The sequence below is a fragment of the Sabethes cyaneus genome, chromosome 2 (assembly GCF_943734655.1).
Source record: "Sabethes cyaneus chromosome 2, idSabCyanKW18_F2, whole genome shotgun sequence".
In the NCBI taxonomy this organism is placed as follows: domain Eukaryota; kingdom Metazoa; phylum Arthropoda; class Insecta; order Diptera; family Culicidae; genus Sabethes; species Sabethes cyaneus.
In genome coordinates this window covers 214,717,815-214,743,173 of record NC_071354.1, presented here as the reverse complement: position 1 = coordinate 214,743,173, position 25,359 = coordinate 214,717,815, and the positions used below count along the sequence as shown (strand labels likewise).

General features: G+C 37.6%; 1 protein-coding gene across 1 annotated transcript; it reads right to left on the bottom strand.

The window, feature by feature from the left end:
• Window positions 1–943: 943 nt before the first annotated feature.
• On the bottom strand, window positions 944–17,034 carry LOC128736629 (homeobox protein unplugged). Its single transcript, XM_053831116.1, has 3 exons — window positions 16,194–17,034; window positions 1,315–1,562; window positions 944–1,237 (listed from the first exon to the last, which is right to left on the bottom strand). Exons 1-3 carry the CDS (start codon window positions 17,032–17,034, stop codon window positions 944–946), a joined length of 1,383 nt encoding a protein of 460 aa, XP_053687091.1.
• Window positions 17,035–25,359: the final 8,325 nt, after the last annotated feature.

Genomic DNA, 25,359 nt, shown 5'->3' with positions numbered 1-25,359 from the left:
ATTTGAGCAATATTGCTTTTGTAGTGTAATATTTGGGAAGCTGCTGCCAAATGTACATTCAGATCCTCTAAGCCATTATTCGCTGGGGTGCTGCCCTAGTCCCTAGCCTAGCCAGGTACAATCTCTTTTGTGTTTGCCTCCTGAAACCGTACAGACGCAACGGTGTCAACTTTATTGGTGTCAAGTCAAGAGAGGATTGAGGGGGATTTAAACGCCACTAATTTGTCTAATTTTGATTGTTCAGGAAGAAAGCATTGAAATATTGTTGAAGCACGACCGGATGAAGCTTCCAGCCGCCGCCTTCCGAGCGGAACATGCGTACGTGACGCACATTAAAAGGGTTTTGGAGTATTTGTGAATCAATCAAACTTGCCAGCAGCGACTGCCAGTAGCTTATTACTTCAATCACTACGTGATTGATTTAAATGCAGTCATATTTGTTATGTTTTCAAACAAAATCCGTCAAAGAACTTTCACCGGCAAAAATAGTTATGGGTATGTTTCAATTCTAAAAGAAAACAGTTTTTGTTTGTGAATTGTGTGCTCTTTATTTTACTACACTGTAGTTCTTCGTTCTCCATCTGCTATCCACTAAAAAGGTCACTGAAACAAATTGTATGCATTAGATTACAGTCAATTGATAATTGTACAAGTGCATGAAAATGCATAATTAACCGCTCTCGTTCCGTTTACGAGCTTGATACAATTTGTACCCTCACGGTACCCCTGATGCCCTGACTATTGCTCTGTTCAATGATTTTACAACAGTTTACCCATCTGCTAATACTAATTGGCCTTAATTTATCCCCCACTTGATTACTGACTAAAGGGAAAATTGCTCTCGTTGTTCTGAAGTACTAAAATTAATGTACGCTAAACGCCGCAATCACAATCGTAATCACACGGATCACCCTCTCATCCACTCCGTACAATCGCTCTAATCTCAAAATCCACCCGCCGGTTTAGGTCCCAGCTTGTTCATGCCGAACCGCTCGAAACTGCTCGCCTCCATACCCAGGTCCTTACGTAGTTCCGCTTTCGGTCCAACCAGGTTCATCTTCTCCATCTGTTGGTGCTGTGACCGAATCGCGAAACGATTAACGTGTACCGGTATAGGAACTACAATTTTCGTACTGGCCGCAGCGCCACTGGTCCCCCTATTAGCCAATCCATGCGAATTGAGTCCAGCTTTCACCCGCTTCCACTTTGCCCGTCGGTTCTGGAACCAGATTTTAACCTACAAGTGACAAAAGAAGAAAAAAAAAACGCAAAAATCTTAATGATCATCAACTGATAACCCTTTAGCACACTCACTTGAACTTCACTCAACTTCAAACTGGTGGCGATTTGACTTCGCTCCGTAAGGCTTAGGTATTTTTTGGCATGAAATTCCCGTTCGAGCTCCAACAGCTGTTCCGAGGTGAAGGCAGTTCGTCTCCGGCGCGATTTTGAGCAATTGTCGGCGCTTCCGGAACCGCCGGTCGTGCCGTCGCCGGCTGCCTTCGGATGGCCCGAGTCCCGTTCGTCGTCCGAACATGGTTCCGAGTCGGATTCATCCAAGTCTTGAATTTAGAAGAGATAGAAAAAAAGAGGTTTGTGGTTTGTGTGAAGAGATGGAACGCATATGAAGAAAAAAATTCAAGGTTTATTGACTTATTTTGCATATTCATCACAATCATTTCGGCATCGGAAAAATGGTTATTCAAAATAAAAGATTTTACTTATTTCCTTAGAAATATTTGCAAAATTCAAATTGGGTAACATTAGAAAAATTAAAAGAATTTACATACTTTGGTCCTAACTCCTAACTAAAAATTGTCCTTCTCAAGTGAACTTAATGAAACTTCAAAATATGAAATTTGGTCCTGGGCTACTCGTCACTAATTCGTTAAGCGTCTCGACACACGCAAGTCGGCTTCAACCTGGTCCTCTATTAGTGGGCCCGCACAGCTGTTGGAAATCTTTAAAACCTGGTTAAAACCTTCAAAATTGAAAGTTATTATTTATGGCATATTATGACACAATAAAACGTAGATTGATTCACTTCATCATGCCCTGAAAATCTGTTATCGGAAATATAGATATGTGATTTTGTGTACTGTCAGTGTCTCAAAGACTCTTTGCTAGTGCGGCTCACATTCGATTTGTCATCTGTCTCTTGGGATCCTGAGATCTCATCTAGCTCTTGGCAATAACACACGTGGTTCCTTATCGCATTATCAAATATCAATCATGGATAACGTTTCTGAAGGTATGTACTGTATTGGTGTTCTGTGCGAAATTAGTTTTGTTCGTTATCTGCTATCTACCCAAATGTTCGTTTTAGAGAATAATAGGAATACCATTACTTTTACCTATACATAGTAACAAAATAGTTATTTTTACAGGTGAAGTACTAAAATTATATCAATGTTTACAGTTTTCCATAATGTCATTACAGCAAAAGGTTAGATTCAATTGAAACTTGATGAATGAATGTTAAAATGTGGAATTATTTGCAAGAACTTCCATAGGTCAAAAAAGAATTCTATTTTTGTCCCGAAAATTTAATTTGTGGCCCATAGCACAGAACAGGAGTGGAAGTAGAAATCCAAACACGTACATGCAACTTTTTACAGATACTAGCGAACCTGGCGGTAGCGAGTCACTTTTTCCCACGAAAACACACGAACGCATACAAATGCACACGAAAGCATGTGAAATCTGCTATGCGATTGGCAGCGAGCGTTTTGCTTATATTGATGTTATTCGCTTCTATGCGAAAAACTTCACAAAAAAAAAAGAAAAACAAAAAAGTCTCTGTTACCAGTTTTGATCGCCGAATCGTTCGGCCTTCCACTTCTGTTCTGTGCCCATAGTCTTCAGTAACATTATTCCTCTCTTACCTCCAAAAATTTTTCTAGAACATCATATTCAGCTATTTGTTAATATAAATGTACTACAAGAAGAAAAAAAATGTACTTTTTTCCATCCAGAAAGTTTTGATCTACTGAACATTTTTGCCGAAGATGCCATGCTTCTATATGTTAAGCGTCATGGGTTTTTTTCAATTTGGAACAAATTAGGTCAATTTCCATACTCTACGTTGACTCCAGTAAGGCTGTCGCTATGTATACGTGATTTTGATTGAAAGCAACTTCCCCGCCACCAACGGCTTTCAATTTGTCTTGCTGCATATACTTAATGTATTAAAAAAAAAGTCCTAGTGCTAAAAGACCTGTTAATAGGTACGTAGGCATTTCTCTATATCACATCATTTCAGAGATATTTGAGCGTAAAATATGATAATTTTTGGAAAATCATTTAAAAGACAAAAGTGGCAAGTAGGATTGATGTTATAATGATTTAAAGAATGATGGTGCTTTCACGTAATGATATACCAAAATAATTCGCGCTGCTGCTTGCGGTCAGTAAATGACATCAAATCTGCTTTTCATTCCTCTCAAGAGCCAAGATGATGTCCAAAATACATGTTTACTTTTCTTCGAAATATATTTTGGACATTAAATGATTTTTAAGGGTTAGCAACGAACACAAGCGTGAAGTTAACTAATATGGATAGAATAAGACGATAAGTTTCGTGAAATATGGTTAATATCGAAATTTATGATAAATTTAAGTGAAGTCGGTTGCCACTGTTCTTGATCCACGTTGAAAAGTAACAGCAAGCGGCGACAAGTTTTGGTTTCGAAAAAATATCAACAATTGCAAAGTAATTCGCCTTGAAAAGTTATATAAACTTGAGACTTAGAGTAATCCTAGTCGTTTTGGATAATTAGACCAGGATTTCATATGTTAAATACCGAGTAATAATTGGTAATTTACGTAACCTGTCCAAAATATATGATTCACCCTAATTCTGGTCATTATGTTGTCGTGAGCAGCACTTCCGCAGTTGATTATTCCATCACGGCGGCCAGCTTCCTTTCCTCAGTAGCCGATCAATACGACTGACCGGGAACTGCAGACATACACGACTCGAGCGTGACTTTCGCTTGCCCTTGATGTTTTCTCCTTTGTAGCGTCCAGACATGCCAGTAAGATGTTGGCAGTAACTCAGCTAGCGTTTGAATAATGCTGTTCGCCGGCTTACCTCGTCGTGTTATGTACCAGAGCAAGCAACAAGAATCGGTCCCGACTATTTTTCGTGGTCCTTCATTCTATCATCTACGTTGAATAAAATGGAGCATTTCAATTTCAGTCTGAACAAAAGAGCAAAGTTACCAGTGAGTCGCTTGCCTTTTGCTGCCAAAAAAAATTTAGGCTACGTATTATTACTGTAGCATTGGTGATGGGTAAATTTGTGTTGCTAAAGAAAACCGAGTGAAAAGCCCTAAGTTCCAAGTTTCCTAGGTTTCATCAATTACCGAAAACCGTTCTTTTAAGAACGAACAAATTCTTATATGAAGATGCAAAAGATGTTACTAAAACTATTTCATTTTGTTAAACCCATGGTTTTATGCATTTTGACGCTTGACCGAACACATTTACTTGGAGCTGGTATATTTGTTGGCTGCTTTGGTACCTTCCGATACGGCCAATTCAACCAGCAGCAACAAGCGAACAGAAGCGCGAGAGGTAATCGGTTAAAATTATTTGATAAGAAGCGAACAATTAAAATCAATCGAATCATTGCGACATTTGTCCCTATTTAGACTACCCCGATTTACACGATTATCACAGTCGAATCTCGCACACTATTTCGCTCAAGAAAAATGAAGTGAAAAAGAAGGGCAAGAAGTAAAACTCATAAGTTGATTAAATTAAAAGCCACTCTAGTGTCAGATTAAAAGTGCAAAATGTGCAATGTTTCATTAAATGATTATCACAGTAGTCTAAATAGTCATAAAAGGGGCAATAAATAGAATTAAAATCAGTGAGCGAAAGTTCCTCAAATCTTGGAACATTATGTTTGTCGACGTGATATGTTGAAAATTTAAGCCTTGTTTTCCATTTTCTTGTGCAGCAACAAAACAGCTTGGAAAGAAGGGGCGTAGCCAGAAAAGTTTCCTGAGGGGGGGGGGGGGGGTTACAAAAAAATCGGACAGAGAGTAACCTTAAGCAGTTTAAGTTTATTTAATCAGAAAGCAGTTAATCAGGAGAATGTTAAAATTTTGCCTTTCAGTTGGCATCGAGGTATGTTGTACGTTCGAATCTCGGCTGGGAGGAGGGGCTGTAAGAATCCATAGATTCGAGTCTCTTCGAGACGCGGCGAGGGTCGAGACATGTTGGCAAGTTATCATGCATGCTTTTCAAAATCGCTCTTCAAGAAGTTTTATTTTCAGAAATGTAGCAAACTTTTTGGCTACGCAAACAACGCGCTTTGATATTAAAACCAGAAACTTTACCACGGCGTAGGCAAAGCTAGGAGGATTGCGTCGAAGACCAAATACATGTACGGTAGAGGCTCAAACGAGACCAACGTGTGCTTTTCGCGAACGGTAATTGTTGACAGCGAGGAACCAGAAGTGGTTGATGAGTTCGTGTATGTGGGATCGCTGGTGGCCGCGGACAGCAACACAAATGAAGAGATCCGGCGACGTTTTCAAGCAAGACATCGAGCCTACTTCGCCCTTCTCAAAACGGTACGATCAAGAGGCATAAGCCACCGTACGAAGCCGACAATATACAAACTCCCTACTAAACCGATAGTTTTAAGCATTTGACAATGCGCACTGAGGACATACGTGTCTTTGTGGACGATATTTGGTGGAGTACAAGCTGAAAGTGAAGAGTGGCGGAGGGTGCATGAATCAAAGGCAACAAACACTACATGAGGAAATTACTAACGGATTTGACAATAGTCGGTAAGCTACGATGAACTGGACACGTCGTAAGGAAAACGGTTTTATTTAACAACCCCACCGTCACCCAAAACAGAGGGACTCAACGTGCGAGATGGCTCGACCAGGTCAGAAACCGACATTTTTTTATTTTTAAATAAAAAAACTGCACTTCAAAATCGCCTGGGAAATTGGCGACGTGTAACGCAAAATCGAGTTGAATGAAGGTTAAAACAGCATAAACCACCACAGTTCTAAGTTGCTGACGACGACGACGAGGATCGTACAACTAGCCCCACAAATCTGCAGCCGATGAATACGACCGACCGGGAACTGCAGACGTGCACGTCTCGAGCGCGACTTTCGTTTGCCCTTGATGCTTTCTCCTTTGTCGCGTCCAGACATGCCAGTAAGATGTTGGCAGTAGCTCAGCTAGCGTTTGAATAGTGCTGTTCACCGGCTTACCTCATGTTATATACCAGAGCAAGCGACAAGAATCGGTCCCGACTATTTTTCGTGGTCCTTCATTCTATCATCTACGTTAAATAAAATGGAGCATTTCAATTTCAGTCTGAACAAAAGAGCAAAGTTACCAGTGAGCCGTTCGCCTTTTGCTGCCAAAGAAAAATTACGTGCGTCCATAAACCAGCAGTAGTAATTTCGCAGCTGGAATTTTGGATTTATCCGCACCCAGGCGGGCAGATTCTGTGGTGACGAGAAGACCAATCTGCAGCTGGCTGTCCGTATCGACGAAGAAATGAACAAACTTTTCTTTGGAGTTACTAGAGGTGTTTTGCTAAACATTCAAGCTGTTGTATTGCCCAGGAAAAGTGAGAAGAATACCGATATTTCTAACAGCTGTATCAATTACCGTACCAGACACCGTCCTTTTAAGGATAAAAACATGCTTTTCTGAAGATATAAAAGATTATTATTCTTCACTGATCACAATAAAGTTTATTGGGCCAGCAGTATTTATTAAAACAAAATAATGAGTTTAGTTTGCGGCGAATCAGTGTTTAATTTGGTGTTAACTTGGTTTTAATTGCTATCACTTATTCACGGCAGACAATTTTTCAACGTGGCGATTATTGAATATTGAGCACAATAAGGAATCATCAAGGCAAATAGCAATCAAGGAGAAATGGTAGAATTTCATTTAGTTCTCTTGTCACTTTGTTACAGTAGAATTAAATGGAATTTTCCATCGACTTTCTCGTTGATTCGTGAATTGTACCAAGACTTGTCCGATAATAATTGGAAATTATTCTAACCAAACACAAAGCGATAATTTCTAATAAGACCGAGTTAGAGTTATTTTCAATTTTTCTATGACGCGCATTGAAAATCAATAGTTTTCTATATTTTTAATATTTTCCAAGTCAATTTTCCGATCAATTGGTGTAAATATCTTGAAAGTTGACTCAATTATACGCCGAATCGTGAAAACGCGTTTCCACTTTGATGACGTCATTTCCAACAACCAATCACGAAGCGAGCTAGAGAAGCATATGTTCATTATTTTCAATTTTTCACTAGTTCAACATCAAGAATCCATGCTTTTCTTCATTTGAGCCAATTCTTAGAAGATTTTTCAATCGATTGGTGTGAGAATATTGAAAATCGATCGGGAAACCACTGAGCGTTCAAAACCTGACCACTTTTCGAGAAAGATTTTTTGGAATGACAACCTATACCAGCTACCTTCCTGAAAATAGTAATTTTTGCATAGTAGAAATGTGTGATCACATCACAAGGGGATTCTCTTTTTATCAATCAGACTTTTTAAAAAATGCGTTATATCGAGGTAAGAGGTATGTTATATCTAGTAACGTTACAACTAAGTTGTTTTAAATCGAGGTATTACTGTATTAGGAATCACTGTTGATTAGCTTTGAAATTAGGTTAGATGAGCTTAATATGTCTTTTAAGATTACACATCGTTTTGCAACAGCCAAAATGCATCTGGATTGATGTTATTTGATTGATATATGATTGAATTGTGAAGATCAATTTACTTCTTCGATATACTAAGAATATACAATTTTCAATGCAACGCAACTGTTTAAAGAAGGACTCTTCTAGAAACTCTAAATTAAGGTCATCAGTTGAACTAGAGAGCACATCAATAGAAACATTCCATTGCACGTCGTATTGATTAGTTTTATGATAGTTTAGGCAAGGGTTGTTACGTAAAACAATTGAACTTTGGTGGAACTATGCAACAAACCTTATTGTAAACCTTGGAAACTAGAGCTGCTATTATTTTCAATAAGTGTGCAGATGCCTGATAACGAATATAAGTTTTGTCTATTACGACTTTGAATAAAAATCTAATGAATAATATTATTGTTTGCATTTTTAATGAATTGCTTTCGATTCTCGATCCCACACCAATAAACCATTTCCAGCGGCGAATGATGTGAAGCGTGTCAAGTACTATTAATCTTCATAAACATCCCGGAATCGTGGGCACATCAAATTAATTTACAGAGAAAAACGCATAATTTCCGTCCACAGATATTATTATCAACTCCCCACTTGATGTTTATCTTGCAAATCTGTTCGAGCGAGCGAGCCAGTTTTCCCCCTGCTGATGCTGTTGTAATTCAATTGACTCGCTACGGACGGGCAAACGAACGCAAAACATCCGACAGACAGCTCTCTCTCTAGAAGCAGACATGAGCCTTGTGAATGGATATGCCACCGCACGCAAGTCCCTAGGGAGCAAGCAGCAAACTCACATTTTTAGCATTTTAGTTAACAAAACGGCCGGGGAGTGCAAATCGACTGAATCCACAATCACAGGAAACGGAGGGCGGCAACGCGTTGTTCCGAGCGTAATGCTTTTTAGCCCATCACTCATCTTTCGCGCGCTGTGCGGTGGCGGCACGGCTTTCCACGGCTGATGAAGGCCATCTCAAGGCAGCAGCAGCAGTAGCAGGAGTGCTTTCGCAAACGGGAGGTTGATATCCCGGTTTAGTCACATCATCGTCGTCGTGCGTCGTTTAACTGAGTTTTATTTTTATTACCATAAATTGGTCATTTAGGGATCAGCGGTACGGAAAAGCGTCGGTTAGTCGGCGGCAGTCGTTTAAGTACGTTATGAATTATTTACACACTTTGTGTGTGCTGCAAGTTTGTTCGTGCAAATTGTTTATTTATTTGCTTTAAACAGTAATTGTCATAGCGGAAGAGTACAAATCGACGAGCGCATCAAAAAATAATTAATGGCGATGAATTTATAAATATTATTGGAGTAGCGTGAAATAAACAATTCAGTTTCATATGGCCAACCACGTGTAATCAGGTCAGGCATTCAATTATTTTTTATAACGGTAGTTCGATTGTCAACGATTGTAAAAAATCTTACTCGTAGGTAAAGAGGAACGTTATATAAAATTAACAAGCGTTATTTCAATAATCCTTCCTGACCTAATTTTCCACTCACGCCATGTCTCCTTGTTTCATTACTTTTTTCTACCATTTCTTCCGCCGATTGTAAAAAACTACCGATTATAAAAATAAATAAATCAGTTTCATATTGGTCATTACTTTTCAATTAAAACTACTTTTAAAAAGTACCGGGTCGAAAAAATCAGAGAGGATACGCCCACTATGTACAGGATACTACCGCACATAGGTGACGCAGGACTACGTAAGTCTCTTTGTGGCGATAGTAGCATAATATCAATGCATGTAATAATACGATTCTTCATGTATACATGTTACATGCAGCATATATAGTAATGTTCCGATTTTGTCAGCCCCATGTTCAATTTTGGGAAAAAAATTCAAGGCTTAAGACCTTGCAATATCGAAGACTTCTACTAAAAATTAAATTTTAACCCTCAATTGGTCGGTGTTAAATCAGACCGGACCAAGTCGCAAAATGTAAAAAAATGAGTTAATGACAGTATGATGTTCCGGTCGATTGGAGCAAAAATATTGAAAATCGATCGTGAAACCGCTAAGCTATTAGCGTTCAAAACCTGACCACGAGAAAGATTTTTTGGAATGACACCCTACCCAGCCAAACCTTGCTGTAAGACGTAGTCCTACGTCAAAAACAGTCTTGTTTATTTACGCCCAGCTTGTTGTCTTTAAAACATAACTTTAGATTAAAAATTTAATATTGTTACATTGATATAAATGTGCGTTATTCATTTGCGTAAATCATAAATTCAAATGACTGTTTCAATAAAGCAAAATTTGTAGGTATTTGCTCATTGAAGCTCATTGAAATACCTTCTATTCGATAGTCAAAAAAATCGGTTCAGTAGTTTAAAAATTATATCTAAATTTTTAAATATAAGTTTAAAGCCTCAAACATCAGTTTTGTTTTTGGGACCAAACTCAGAAGGGGGCTTCACAAACGCCAAATGAATAAGAAATATTTATACTTTTCTCTAAAAAGAAAAAGTACACAAGTTTTTAGAAAAAACCCGGATTTTTTTTTTAATTTCGATCTGTCTTTATTTTATTGGATTGCTGCATTGCAATATGTATTGAGTCAAGCAAGCAAATTTAATTTAAAAAGCATCAAAGAAAACGGAGAAGCAGTTAGTGAAGAAAAAATGTGCAAATGTCCGATTAGCAAAATAACAAAAAATAAAACGGAAAGACGGTTAGGCATAGAATTGAATTGAAAATGGAAAGCGGTCTGCTCTGATACGTTAGGCTAGGCCACAGGTAATTTTTGATATCATAACCTCACCGTTCATTCGTGTCCCGTTTTTAGCTCATCACCCAACCGGTTTCCTACGTCCAGCACATCCACGTATACTATCAGAGTGTAGGCGGAATAAACGCAAGCGTCCACGATTATCTGCTAGCGTGTGTCAATAGCCCAAAGGGTTATGGACCCTGTTCATCATATGTAAACACGATCCATACTTTATTGCGAGTTTTTATAAAGATTAATCAGCAAGTACTCAAGTTTTTTACACCAGATAAATCGGACACATCTTGCCTGTACTTGTATACCCATTTAGCCAGAAAAAATATTTCGGAACTTACATTTCTCAGTGGACTTACATGCTCATGCTCCAGCGGGAGTTCGTCATACGAAAATGCACTTCGTCATAAGCAAGATTTCTTTCGTTTATCATGGACAGACAGCAATTATTTACAAAAATCTATGCATGTATTCTTTGAGCCGTGTGCAAGAGCTACCCAAATACTATAAAAAAGTGGAAATAGTTTGAATCACAGCTCAAAATTTCAAGTAGTTACTCCGAGCGATCAGCAGATTCTCTTCGTCATACTCAAAACTGGTAGAAATACCAAGAGGACTTCCATTTTTTGAACAAATAGTGAAAATAGTAATTTTCTAACATATTCTTTTCCTCGATAGCGAAGAGAAAATCCATAATTATCAGTACCAGGTTAGTTTGAATGTAATTCGCATCAAAATTGGTTATAATGCTGGTTTCTTGCCTATATGTCTGGAAATCTTCGGATCGAACTATGAAGTCTTCCGTTATGACCGGAGTGCGTAAAACAGCCGGCCGTTTAGGACTCGTTTGGGAGGTTCTCCACCTTTCACCGCTTATAGTTCCGATTCATAAACATACACCATGCAAAACGATCGATACACCACTGTCCGTCTATTATAATTTCAACCGTGCCGATTTCAACGCGATCCAAAATCTATTCAACAGTATCGATTGGAATACACCCTTGGAATACTGCCACTTTGATCTTCTCGCATATTTTAAATTACAGCATTGACCGCCATGTGCCTAAAAAGACAATAAGCATATAACCGCACCTATCTTGGATAATCTTAAAAAAGGCTGCCTTCAGTAGGTGCTCAAGGTATAAAATCACGGCGAAACCACTATCTGGCTCTCAATAAGCGCCAAAAAAGTTAAGCCAACACTGCTTCCGCAAATACTTAAACAACGTTGAGTGTAGACTGAATCGTAATTCTAAGTCTTTCTGGAAATATGCTCCTTGGAAACGACACTGCGACCAAATTGGATATGGTTTGTCAACTGTTCTCGCGGAAATTCTTCAGCGTCTTTGTCGTTGAAAGGCTTTCCGAAGCTGAAGTCCTATCTACTGCGCTAGACAGCGTTCCAAATCTCGGCCATTCTCTCACCAACCTGACTATTGACGATTCTAAGATCAAGCAGACCGCTTTGAAGTTAAAATTCTCAACTTCCAGTGGACCGGATGGCGTATCTTCAATCTTTCATAAGAACTATGCGCCGTCTATTTAACTCATCGATTAGCTCAGGTACATTTCCCTGTGCTTGAAAATCCGCTTACATGTTTCCAGTACTTAAAAAGGGGAACAAAAGAAGTATAGACAACTAGCAGAGATCCCTGCTTTATATGCAATATTTTAACTCTTCGAGTTCGTTGTGATCGTGTCAATTTCCTCGTTCGTCCAGAATACGGACCGCTGCACGTCTACACGCACCGCTCCGCCAATTTTTGGACAAATTGAACATTGGAGGTCCGCGGCTCCAGTGGTTTAAAACATATCTATCGAATCGTCTTATCACTGTATCAATTGATGGGTTCATCTCACCGGCTTTCACCGCTTTTTCCGGAGTCCCACCAGGTAGCTATCTAGGACCGTTGGGTTTCCTTATTTATTTCAAAGACATCAACTTCAGGCTCAAAGGTCCTCGGCTTGTATTCGCCGACGACTTGAAACTGTTCTCGTAAGTCAACGACTCATCGGACACTCTCGCACTCCAGGAGCAACTGTTGATTTTCGCTAGGTGGTGTAAACACAATCGTTTGGTACTAAACTCCAACAAATGTGAAGTGTTTACGTACTTGAGAAAGCTGAATCTTATAATATTCGATTACCGATTAAGATTATCAAGTGTACCTTTACGCCGTGTAGATTGCGTCAAACATTTTGGAGTACTGCTCGACTCCAAATTGAATTTCAAACAGCAAGTTTCGTTCGTTATCGACAAGGTCTGCAGGAACTTGAGATTCATTATGCGTATCGCCAAAAACTTCAATGACACTTAATGTTTGAAATCACTCTTCTCTGTCCGTTGGTTCGCTCCAACCTCGAATACTACGCACGCCCTATTTCGACTTTGACGTCAGTTGCAACGCACAGTGGTCCAAACAGCGAAATACGTGATCATGTGATATTGTGCCGAAACGTGAAATTTTTTGCATATAGTGTCTTCAGAAACATTTCTTGGTATAACAAGCCCCTTCTTGTGACAGAAACCACTGGGTGATTAATTCCCTTAAAAGTGAGATACGAAATTTATTTTCTCGTATACTCGAGATACAGGTTTGGTATTTTCGGCAAAGTTGTAGTAAATGTCAATACAAACATTTTTGTCAAAGACACCTTACTTGTATCTCTTTATGGAAATTATCTATGAAGCGTTATTCGTGGACAAACCCTTTAAAACAGTTTTTAACCCCTGACTTATTCTGGTCAACTTTTACGAGTTCATAATGTTCTAGAAAATTGTTTCTCTTGCTAAAATCAACGTTTTTGTAGAACATTATTATACGTTATTTTCTGAAGTTTCGGAGATTTTGCGCTTTTTTAGTGAAAAATAGTACTTCTTTGAGCTCAAGTATTTCCCAAAGTGGCAGATCAAACAACTGCTACTTAGAAGTACAACAAAAAACCAGTAAAAGCAAGTATCAATTGTCTGTACCTGTTTGTATCCTCGAAGGTTATAGTTGTTTTAAAAATTTATCTCAGTCATGTTTACAGACCAATTAAAATGTGCTTCGGATGCAATTAACACCATTTGGTTTACGTTGACAATCTCTTTCTAACAAGTTAAGTTACCAGCAATTTTTTCTGCTATTATCGAGTTGAAAATGAATGTAGACTTAAAATTATTTGACGCAATTAATAAGAGAAAAGCTTCCAAATAACTAATGCCTATCTTGTTCAATACTTTCAAATGTTCACACTCTTTTCAAATCAAAGTCTTTTCAAAGAATCACACTCATAATCACTGTCTTACGAATTAAATACAGATAGATAAAACTCAGCGATAGTCATAGTTTCGAAACAAATTGTATTGTTTTGTTTTCAAATTATCAAATATGGCTGCAAGAATATCTAGTGAGTATGTCATATATAGTTAATTATGTTAAATAAAGGTGTAGGTGAGATGAATCATCGTCAAATGTTTTTGTTGTGGAAAAATTGCGGAAGGAGAGAGCAGTGCAAAATTGAACAAATAGACTTAAGTTGGTTACTTGGAAGTTTCTCTTATTAATTGCGTCAAATAAGCTTAAATCTACATTACTTTTTCGACATGAAAATTAGCGAAAAAATTGCTGCTAGCTTGATTTGCTAGAAAGAGATTGTAAATGTAAACAAAATGGCGTTTATTACGTCAGAGCTGCATTTAAATTTTTTGTAAGCATACTAAGATGGATTTTGAACACAACTGTAGCTTTTGAGGATACAGTCAGATACAGACGATTGGTACTTACTCCTACAAGTTCTTTGGGATATGTACTTTTATGTAAGAATTGTTTGATCTAGCACCATTTGCACCTTGGGAAATATTTAAGCTCAAAAAAGTACTATTTTTCACCAAAAAGATCAAAATCTCCGAAACTTCAGAAAATAACATATAATAATGTTCTACAAAAACTTTGATATTAGTAAGATAATCGACTTTCTAGAACACTATGAACACGTAAAAGTTTACCAGAATAAGTCAGGGTTTAAAAACTGTTTTAAAGGGTTTGTCCACGAATAACGCTTCATAGATAATTTCCATGAAGAGATACAAGTATGGAGTCTTTGACAAAGTTGTTTGTATTGCAATTTACTATAACTTTGCCGAAAGCACCAAACCTGTATCTCGAATATACGAGAAAATAAATTTCGAATCTCGCTTTTAAGGGAATTAATCGCCCACTGGTTTCTGTCACAAGAAGAGGCTTGTTATACTAAGCAATGTTATTGAAGACACTACATGCGAAAAACGTTACACGATCACGTATTCCGCTATTTGGATCACTGTGCAACGTGCTGAATCCCGCTTTCGAATTTTAGTTTTTAGTCCTTAAGTAGTCAGTAGGATAAAGAAATCTGTTGTCTTTTAAATAATAAATCATTAACAATAAAAAAAATTACCGAACGTTCAGCTCTTTAGGCTTCGGTAAAATGTTATCGAATCGAAGCTTTTTAAAATGTGTACGTCATCCAGTCCTCGAGTCAACTTTAAGTTTTTTGCCGGTTCTTATTATAGTCCTATAATATAAAGTATGGCAATCAAATTCTGCGCAGTTTCAGCTTTCAGCAACACTGCCACTGAATAACTAAAGCAGCAGTCTGGAAATTTTAATATTGCTGATTGCAAGGAAAACTGTACCATCCAAAGTGCGAAATCGCTCATAAAAATGCTATTTTACATTAAATCGTTTCGGTATCTTCGGCGCACTTTTTCATTACATTCCAAGCAATAAGTGCGCCGAATTGATACAGCGTGCTGCCTCATTGACATACTTTATTTTATAGTGCTTTAGTTCTTACGCCTTTGTTAACGGGACGTAAACGTTCATGTCCACTTAAGAAAATGGACCTTAAAACTGCTTTCGAAAATTGGCTTTCCGACGAAAAGTTAATGACTAATCATTGCTATTTAAACAACATATGTCAATAAACAGTGGAACATTTAATCTTTACTAAACTAGCATTGAAAAACTTCCTCCCATTCACTTCTCTCATACATTTGATACCTAGGATCTTTTGAACAGTTACACGAGAATAGGATAGTTACGTAGTTATCCATTCTTCCTGAAAAAGCAATAATTGCGGTGTTAGTGTCGCGATCCTGTGACTCCAGTAGTCTTTTCCAGCAGAGAATCGAATGTACGACGATTTTCATGTCGGATCAACGTGTATATCATTGTCGAGACCAACTAAGAGACTAAATGGTGCCAAATACAATAACCCATTCTTATAAATAGTAATGTTCAGTTACCAGATTCTGGAATACAATTGATTACAAGGCATTCATCACACCCCTCAATGGAAAATTACTGTTCAAACGGTGGAAATCACCTGATAGTTAAAATTAGCATCACACTTTAAAATGTTAGAGTACGTTGTACAAGTTTTACGAACACACTAGCTCAGTGATGTATATGGAGTTTTGAAAATGCTAGGAATGTTAACAATTTTATACAATAGTCAATTTGGTTAACGAACTTGTATACTCAGTAGTCAGCATATATTCCGATACCAGAAATATAAATCCCAGAACTTCGTCAATGAACTTTAATTAATGCATTTAACATTCGAAAGAGGTGTAAATCAAAAACTATTAGTTGATGACTTGCATATTCGTCAATCATTATGCAAAATATATGTATCTAATAAAGGAGTAAGAAAAGTGCCTTCTCATCCGTTCGCAGAGACATAAGCATAACAATCCTTACCAGCATTTTTCCCACAACCAGCCGGTGACAGTGACAAACTGATATCGTCACTATAGGACCCGTCATCGTTGCTTTCCGCTCCTGCGTCGACCCTCGTCTGCAGCTCATCGTCATCGCGATCAATGTTCAAATAGGACTGCCGCGAATCCGAATCATGCGCATCCAAACTGTTCCGATTGGTCACCACCAGGTCACTGTTAAAATTCCTAAGATAAACTTTTCTTCCCACACCGTCACTGATGTCGGCACTTGGACCAGTAGGGTCATTATTGATTTTCTCATCACTAGCATTACCACTTTCACCGAATTCCGCCAACGGATAAAAGGATCTTCGAGTGTTGGCAAAATATTGCGCCGCTGCTTCCAGACTCGGCGCTCCGTAAGCTGCCAGACCGGAGTATGACTTTGAGAGGTTCACATTTATTGACGATTTATCACCACTTTGGACAGAATAGCCGTCGTTGCTATTGGCAGGACCTTCACGACCTAGTTCACTGGACTCACTTGGTGCTGGTGATTTATGAACACGCTTATCACCACTTGCGGCACTTACAAATAATTGAGATAGTTTTTCGTTGGCCGTTTGCGACAGATATCCTACCCAAGGATTATACAAGGGAAAATTTGTGAATGATAGCATGGCCGCATTATAACCACCAACGAGGTATGGTCCCACCTCACCGGCGGCTAGTCTGGATCGATCAAATGCCGACGGAGAACCTGTTCGCTGCTTGTTTTCCGCGGTGTTTGCTATAAGGTTCTCTATCGAGAATGACGAGCTCGGAATTCGTGACATTCTCAAGCGGTCCTCCGGCTGGATCAAGTCCGCTGTCTTATCCATTTCCATTGTAGCGTTCGTAGTCGTCGTTGTCGTTGTTTACGGTCGTTCCTCATGGAACCCGACGCTTAGCTTCTAGACACACGGTACGCGACGGCGACGATAAGCAAACGTGACCACACTAATCCGTTAATACTTTCCTACTGAACATGCGACTACGAACTGTATGGATTTTAGGTTTTCAGTTTTCCCCCATCTGTGCACACTGTATATGCTGTGTATGTATGTGACTGTGTTGGTAATGCGACATAGACCCCTCCTTCCGTACATATACACTTTGCTGGGCACATTGAAGGGACGTTTGGGTGGGGTGAAGAAAAGCGAAAACAGACATAAACTTATTTGTTTTCTTTTATTGCATGATAATTGCTGCCCAACCAAACGTTAACCGAGTAGCTTGTAAAAGCAGTTTCTGTACACACTTTGTATGCTGCCGCTGTGTCATCATTACAATGTATGTAAGTGCAAGGATCCGGTAACGACTTCATCGTGTCGAAAACTCGATTGACCGTAATCTAAAAAGTATGGCATTGCTAATTACTCTCAAGTTTCTTTGACTTATTCACCCTTAAGATCCTTTGAAAATATATTATAAAATGTTCGAATTGCACCACCACTAAACAATGTATCTGCTCTGAAATCGATATTCTGTTTGTCTGTTGAGACACTTTAAATAATGTAGCCTTCCTGGAGAAATCGTTCAAAAATGATATATTTCGCAATAAAAATGATCTTGAAGTTATCTTTTCTTCACTCGTTTACAGCAAAAATATAAATATTTCTGTGACTTGTTTGCTTTATCGTGGTGATAAATAACACACCCAAACAGGTTTTATGAAAATGAAGTCATAGTGAGCAAGCCATCTCCACCGATTCCTTGTCCGAAGCGGTCGCATGGTTGTTTTCTTTCATTTGCAATAAAAATATTCCGTCGGAAATGACAAACTCAAAATAAATTTTCAAGTCGATTTTCGATTCAACTAAAAAAAGATTTTGATTTTTCACTTCAATGATATATATTGGTTCAGGCTTTTAGTGACCGATTTGAACCACGCATTATTGTTTAAAATATTTTCTACATGTAAATTTTAAAATAAGAAGCTCAATATACCAAAAATGGTATATTTAAATTTTTACTTTTCTAAGTATTTAACGGTCGGGTAATTTGACTGGTTTCACGAACTTTTTCTGCACTTGTTCAATTCCGAGAACCCAGGGAATTGGAAGGTATTTGTGGCATGTCTTTAATTATTGGGTCTACTCTGTTTGCGTGTTACGTAAACCTAAAGAATCAATTTATCAGCATGAAACGAATATGCGATCGTAGCAGTGTATATTAGTAAGAATCAGTAATAATTTTTCCTCGTAGGATAAACGAATGAACCCAAGTGCATAAAATGTGCACAATAATGGTCACTGAATCTGACTTTGGAATCGATAGTAACATCCAGGCTGTAGATTGACTGGAGTATTGAGTATCAAGCCCCAGTGAATATCGATGGTGCACTGATTGGTTACCTCGAGAAAAATATATTAATACCATTTACAAACATATTTAAGATCAGTGGACCACTCAAACCGCCTTGCGGTACATCAGACGAAAATTGGAAGGCATGGGATTTAGTCACCAGCACGTATACTGAGCGATCCTTCAGATAAGAGGACGACCATTCTACGAGTCAGAGTAGGAAACCAGTATGTGCTAACTTTAATCTATGATTAGATTGCGCGAAACAATGACTAATTCTCGCTGAAACGGGGTCACTACTAACACGAGGTCTTCAAATATAGGAACTTTTGCAATTGATTGGTTGAAAATGGTTAAAAAATAAGAATTTCACCTCGAAACAGCGGCCGCGTTCAATTTAATTTTTAACAAACCTTGAAATCTGTATGATGTGATATTCCGTAAATTTGCAATGAAACAGCAAACGACATAGTTCTGTAAAGAAGAAGAGCAGGGCATTCAAACGGAGTAAAAAAATTTTTGGTGGCTATATACTATTTTTCCTCAGCTTTCCAATGCAGTGGTCCCATTGGTATCAGAACACGCGTTTTTTTAATTGCGCCGAAATGGTTGATTATACTGGTTATGTATGTTCAGAGAAATTTCTCAGCGTTAAAAGCTCTTTCATATGGCATGAACGATTATTTGATTAATCCCCTTAAAAGTTAGATAAAAAATTCATTTTTTGAACAGTAAGAGATACAGCAAAACAAAGTTCTACAAAATTTTTGAAAAGATTATTATAAAGAACTTTGCCAAAGAAAGTAACCTTCTAGCTATTATAGTTTTAGAGATAAAGAAACATTTTTGTGGAGACTGTACGAAAATCAATTTTTTGACCACAGTTCTTTCTACAGTATTTATACGCATTAGACATGTTCGGCAAAGATTTTCTAACAGTCAAATTACATACTTTTGTAGAATATAGTAACTTGCTATCGTTAATATTTGCGGAGAAAATTAAAGTTTTCGTTTAAAAATTAACCAATTTTCAACAGCAATAACTCCCAAACATGCAAATATATTCAAATCATTTATTACCCATGTGAAAGTACAAGAAAAATACTACAAAATGCAAAACAAATTAGCTTGACCCTGGCTATCCCTCTACCAAAACACTCGCATTGAAAATTGTTACTCGGTTGAATTTAATATGGCGTAGCGTAAAAACCGTGTTATCCCGATCAAGTAAAGTGTGCAAAATAAATTATGAAAATGTGTAATCCAAGCAGCATGGATTATTAAGATTTTCAAAATTCGTTTTCGGATGAAATTTAATTACTGCAGTTCGTGGTGTACAAATTTCGAAGTGTATTTGAAGATTCTTCATCCTCACTATTGCTGTTACTGTGCATATCAGACCTCGTCAAGTATTATCAGCTCGAAAGCTGCATCACTAAACACGTTTTCTGATGAAGAACTGAAGACAGTAACTTTTTTCGTAAAGTACGGTTGCGATGGAAGATGGAACCGCAGATTTTAGCGAGTATTAGCAAACACTCATTGATGATGATGGCACGAAGTCCAACTTAAGCCTTTGTGTCACATCAATTGTTCCCATGAAAGCAGTAATCTCCAGTTTGCAAAGGAAACGACTGCACTAACGCTGCAAGAAAAAATTAACATTAGACCAGCAAATCGCAAAAATTCATCCTACAGCCATTGAATGTGAAGGTAGAACGGTAGTGGTTACGAGCTGATGATGACTGGTGGTGGACAAGAACATACAACAGTGCCGAACTCATCACACAAGGAAGATCTCCAGAATGGCTACAAATACGGATCTGCTGCCGTCTGTTAGAATCTTCTGATCCGGTAATTTCTAGCATGAGGGAACTACCAAATAACAAAAACGCCATGTCCTCTGAAGATGTACCTACTGCAACTGTTGGTCAGTACATATGATATGCACAATAATAGCGATAGTGAGGATGAAGAATCTTCAAATAAATTTCGAAATTCGTACACCTCGAACTGCAGTAATCAAATTTCATCCGAAAACGGATTTTGAAAGTCTTTTTCTCTACAAATAATCCATGCTGCTTGGATTACACATTTTCATAATTTATTTTGCACACTTTACTTGATCGGGATAACACGGTTTTTACGCTACGCCATATTAAATTCAACCGAGTAACAATTTTCAATGCGAGTGTTTTGGTAGAGGGATAGCCAGGGTCAAGCTAATTTGTTTTGCATTTTGTAGTATTTTTCTTGTACTTTCACATGGGTAATAAATGGTTTGAATATATTTGCATGTTTGGGAGTTATTGCTGTTGAAAATTGGTTAATTTTTAAACGAAAACTTCAATTTTCTCCGCAAATATTGACGATAGCAAGTTACTATATTCTACAAAAGTATGTAATCTGACTGTTAAAAAATCTTTGACGAACATGTCTAATGCGTATAAATACTGTAGAAAGAACTGTGGTCAAAAAATTGATTTTCGTACAGTCTCCACAAAAATGTTTCTTTATCTCTAAAACTATAATAGCTAGAAGGTTACTTTCTTTGGCAAAGTTCTTTATAATAATCTTTTCAAAAATTTTGTAGAACTTTGTTTTGCTGTATCTCTTACTGTTCAAAAAATAAATTTTTTATCTAACTTTTAAGGGGATTAATCAAATAATCGTTCATGCCATATGAAAGAGCTTTCAACGCTGAGAAATTTCTCTGAACATACTTAACCAGTATAATCAACCATTTCGGCGCAATTAAAATAACGCGTGTTCTGATACCAATGGGACCACTGTGCAATGGTGGGCTTAAAATGAAAATTTGAGGCTGGGGGGATCATGGCGAAAACGGTGATTTTTTTTATAAAATCCAAGAACCAGAAAAAATTTACTGCATTTAAAAGCCCTGTTCTTCTCCTTTACAGAAACATGCCATTTGTTAGTTGTTTCATTGCATATTCAGGGAATATCACATTATATGTAGATCTCAAGGTTTGCTAAAAATTCATTCTTTTTTTAAACTTTCGGGCCCCATGGCGAACGATGGTTCACTGTTTTGAGATATTAAAAATGTAATTCCTATTTTTTACCATTTTCAAGCAATCAAGTGCAAAAGTTCCAATATTTGAAGAACTCGTGCTAGTAGTGGCCCCCTTTCAGCGAGAATTACTTACTCAATGTCAAATGCTTTTGCAAATACTATGTACTCACACTAAATCGACTGGTTTTCTTGCTTTAATTTCACGAGCATTGGCGTAGCTAGAGGGGGTGCATGGGGGACCACTTCAGAATTCTGTCGGCCCCTTTAAGAAATTTTCCCCATTGGAATTTAAAAACCGGAAAAAAATCAGTTTATATGTTCCCACTGCGTAGATAGATGTTTTCTTTTTCCCTGGGCATCTAAAATGCATAAATGTCGTCATCACCAGTAACCTAGTAGCCACCCGGAAAAGAGCATGATTTCAAGCAGTCGCACAGTGCGTTGAACGTATGGGACTGCGGGACAAAAATCAAAACTGCTAGTTTTAGACATTTTATCAAGCTAGTGTAATGTAAAAAGAAGTTTGTGATGATCAAAGCTAGTATTTGCTTAAATGTCTCAAAATATTCACATAATGGCAAAAATGTCCCAAACGCCAAATTTTTACGCAAGCATTGCAAAAGTTTTACAATCATTATATGGGTTGCCGACGGCTATATAACTACCAAAGTAGTTGTGGAAGCGGCATTTGTACTAGAAATACTTTCAGCAAATTCAGCAATGCCATCTAGTGTTAGATTAAGCAGCATTTGAAGATCAACCTTGGCTGCAATTTCGGTAATCAACAGGTTTTTCTTCAGTGCATGAAACCTTGGAAAGCTATGTTTATGGAAGACGTTTAAGCATTTCGAAGCACATTATACTTTCGCACTAACAGATCTAGATCTATGAACAGAGCTAGTGTTTGAGTAATACTTAAACATTTTTTACCATTCCCAGCCGTAACGGAAAAGTAAATAATAATTTTTCCGTAGCATTATTTGAGACAAAGTCGTTTTCTGTTTTTATTGGCTAATTTTTGAAAACCTTTCAATTTGATCCACGAAATGAATTTCCAGCAGGAAAACCGTTATCATTCATTATTCGTGATTATTATTAACCCGAGAAGCGGGGAAAAATGGCAGCCGCTACCCAGTAAACCATTTGGTTTGTATATCTCAATTGCAACTGAGATATACGAAATCATATCTGAACGAAAAAGTTATATTTCACGCCATATAAGAACATATATGTACCAAACTGGAGGCGATATACGTGCGAGAATTTTGACAACTATTTGTTATTCTATTTTGCGTAGTTTTTATAACACGCAACTAAATACTCCTGAATTTATGATTAAGATATAATCAATAACTTTCTATTACGATTTTGTGTTATCTGGGTATGAGGTTATTAATTTTTTTTTTCAAAAAATATTTGCTCGCTATATGAAATAAAACCGTTTTGAGTTTAATTTTGAACAGTAATAGCACAAAACTTCATAAACAGTGGTTTCTTCTAACTAGGATAACATAGTATAGTACAACCAATTGAAATCTGACGATTTATCAGTGCTTAACGTTGATCTACAAATATTGAAATATCTTGCAGAGTTGCAGGTAGTTGCAGCTAAAACCTTTTCGATCTTGTAGAGGACACTTTGAACAATCATTCTGTGTATATTTTAGATTGGAAGTCGATGGAACATTTTTTAAATCATCAATCAAAGTTGGAGTTCTGTTTTTTTGAAGGTCAATATCTATGTCGTTTCTATGGGGCGATTTTTTAGGAGTGAGGTCAAAATGAATTCCTTCTATAACCAAAATTCATTATACTAACTTTGATTGTTATTCTCCATTTTAAAGATTTTGATTACACGAACTATGAAGCTTTTATGGGTGTGATGAATAACCTTCAAAAATGAAAGCGAAATTTGTAAGTAAAATCCACTCTGCAACATGACAGTTTGAACGCTTGTAATAGTAGTTGTGGCGCTTTCCCAAGCAAACTAATACTTGTTTATATAGCAGAAGGCATCTATAAACAATTCTAAATACTTAGTATACCCGATTAAAAAAAAGTGAAAAACGATTTTTGTCTATGGCTCAACGCACTGTGAGTCGTCGCCACTCAATTCGATCTTGGGCCAATTTCCCATTTTCAGAAGTCGCAAATCACTTTCGACCTGGTCGAGCCACCTTGCACGTTGAGCCTCCCTGTTCCTGGTGCCAGTGCAGTTGTTGAAGAGAACTGTTTTCGTCGCACTGTCGTTCAGCATCCTTACAACGTGTCCGGCCCACCGTAGTCTACTGACTTTCATCAGGCAATCTCTCCAAACAGTGCCTGTAGCTCGTGATTCATCACTCGATCCAATGTAGCTCTGTTCATTTGCGTCAATTTATTCGCAAAACCGTTCGGCCATGATCTACCATAGCTGGTCTCGATCGAGTGAATCGTATGCTGCTTTGTAGTTAACACAGATGTGATGCGTGGGCACTTAGTACTCTTACGACATTATTGCAAGATCTGTCAGATGGTAAATATATGGTCCGTAATTGCGCGGGCCCTCAGAAAGCCCGTCTAGTATTTCGTTACAAAACCCTGTACTATCGGTGACAGCCGGCATAACAGGATCATAATGAATTTTTTTTTCGGAAGGCACCCCCTAGGCCCCCTCTAGAGAAATTTGCTAGCTACGCCAATGCCCATTGGTATTGATTTCAAAATCTTTTGAACGGCAGGATAAGATGGTGTTGCATCTGTAATTCCGAACGTCTCTCTTGTGAAAAGGGAACATAAATGAAGAATGGTTTTGGAAATTTACTCTCTTGCAGTGACGGTCTTCAGAGAAAAGATGTATTCTAACATACTGAATAACTTTTGAACATTTAAAACCTATGAAAAAATCATGTGCAAAGCTTTTGTGCCATGCAGCAATTTTACCAGTCCCATTATCCCGTACCTACTAATAAATTGAAGATAAACATGTCAAACAAGGAGGGATACAGAGGTGAGGAAATTACGAAAAACTGGTGATTCAACTTGCTGAATTACAACCGTATGTGGGAGACGTAGAAAAAACCACGCTAAAAATTTTCGCGTGGGAGTCTAAAAAGGTAGAATCTCAAATCATTATATTTCGCAACCTGTGCAAGATAAGTAGTTAGTATAGTCAGCAAAGTTGTTTATTTAAGTGCGTTCTAAAATTTTTCTGAACAGTAGTATACAGGAATACTTCGATATTCAGTATAGTATTTAGAATTTTGTAAACATTTCCGAAAAATGAATTTCGAGATCGTACACCGACTAATTGCTTGAACCCGATGTAATATAGGGTAGATTTCCAGTTGTTGAACAGGTAAGCACTCGTATTATTATTGCACACCTCACGCCCAATTGTAGCACAGCTTTTGTTTTGACTTTTCCTCATTATTCCAATAGCCAAGTTGTTTTATTTGTGGACAAAACCACTTATATATACTTCGGGACTACCTTAACCCTCTAACGGGCATCATCGTAAAAACGATGCGATCAAGCTAATGACTGTTTTATCATGAAAGTACACTCAAAAGAACCTTAAGTTCTGATTTTCATGCAAAATAATTAGCTGGAGGAGCGCCAGGTTAGAAAAAGTCCAATTTCTCTTTTTCGTTTTCCATGTCTAACGTTCTACCCAGATATTTTTTCAATTCAAATACATTGCAAAATTGATATAAAGCATGAAATTTACTCATAGAAAAATTTTAAGGTCAATCATTTCATTCTAGATGTGCTTTTTCATCAAAAGTAAAAGAGGAAATATTCGTGCATTAATTATTTTCGAAATTTTTCGGAATTTTTGTTT

Bases quoted from the DNA above. Each gene is read 5' to 3' on its own strand.
- LOC128736629 (XM_053831116.1), bottom strand. From the start codon at position 17,034: ATGGATAAGACAGCGGACTTGATCCAGCCGGAGGACCGCTTGAGAATG. The intron at 1,563-16,193 runs GTAAGGATTGTT...TCTAAATTCAAG, and splicing joins TGGTTGTGGGAAAAATGCTG to ACTTGGATGAATCCGACTCG. The intron at 1,238-1,314 runs GTGAGTGTGCTA...TGTCACTTGTAG, and splicing joins TGAAGTTGAGTGAAGTTCAA to GTTAAAATCTGGTTCCAGAA.